Source organism: Cyberlindnera jadinii (genome assembly GCF_001661405.1).
Source record: "Cyberlindnera jadinii NRRL Y-1542 unplaced genomic scaffold CYBJAscaffold_20, whole genome shotgun sequence".
Taxonomy (NCBI): domain Eukaryota; kingdom Fungi; phylum Ascomycota; class Saccharomycetes; order Phaffomycetales; family Wickerhamomycetaceae; genus Williopsis; species Williopsis jadinii.
Window position 1 is genome coordinate 3,779 of NW_017963671.1, and position 1,006 is coordinate 4,784.

Sequence of the window (1,006 nt, forward strand, 5' to 3'; positions counted from 1 at the left end):
TTGTCTGGTTAGAAGACACTTGAGGCTCCTCAGCACACACTGCTGACAACGTTACTACCGGAACTGGTGCTCTTTTTAGAACTTCAAGAATAACAGGATTTGCACACCATGCTACACAAATCCATGCTCTACAATGAAATACCTGGAGTTTGACAGTATGCAAGTTCTCATTCAGGTACTTGATAAAGGCATACTTAAAAGAATTTAGATTTCCCAGGCAGGCTCTTGCCCACTTTCGACTCGTTAGGGGTGGATATGTAGGTTGAAAGAGAAAACGCTGGAAGGGTACTGGAATAAATACAAAGTATTCCCTTTCACCATTCAGAGACGATTGAGAAATTGGAGAGTCACTTTCAAAATGGCAATATAATGTATCTGGTTACTAGCGGAGGGGGTTTTATAGACGCAAGTGAGTAATTGAGCTGTTTGATTGGGCTTTAAATAGACGTCCCATGTATGAAATTGTCCGGAAAACGATGTTGGAGTGACCGTTTCCCTGATGAGATATCAAACAGATCAAATGAAATAAGAACACAATCTTGTTTCATTGACTATCGATATTTTCCGCGTTGATCTCAATATCTTCTGGATGTGCTCTTAGCCAATGCAGATGATCTGTGACTTTCTTGCACCAAAGATCTGGTGCGTCTAATCCTTTGATCATCATATCACCATGGTTACACAGTAACCATTGCATGGATTCCCAGATCTTGGCCTCAGCATCAAAACCTAACTCCTCGTGAAGGTAATGGGAATACAGCCTTCTTGTATTGCCCGCAGCGTCGTGGATCTTTCTGTATCCATCACCATCAATGTCCCATGGGTATAGCTTCGGCTGATTACAATGCAAGAACATCGTCTCAGATTCTTTGTACCTGTGCATAGGGTAGTTGTTCTTACTTCTATCGTAAACCCAGTCGTCATCTTTATACTTCTCAGGCTCTTGACCTTGCAGGTAGTCCAGTATTGGATCGTACTGGCCCATGGCGTTGATATGGAACTCGTA

General features: G+C 42.3%; 1 protein-coding gene across 1 annotated transcript; it reads right to left on the bottom strand.

Moving 5' to 3' along the window:
• Positions 1 to 544: 544 nt before the first annotated feature.
• Positions 545 to 1,000, bottom strand: CYBJADRAFT_175389 (uncharacterized protein; the record flags this gene model as incomplete). Its single annotated transcript, XM_020216697.1, has 1 exon — positions 545 to 1,000. A coding segment is annotated over one exon (456 nt), but the record flags the coding sequence as incomplete, so codon positions are not given.
• Between the last annotated feature and the right edge of the window lie 6 nt (positions 1,001 to 1,006).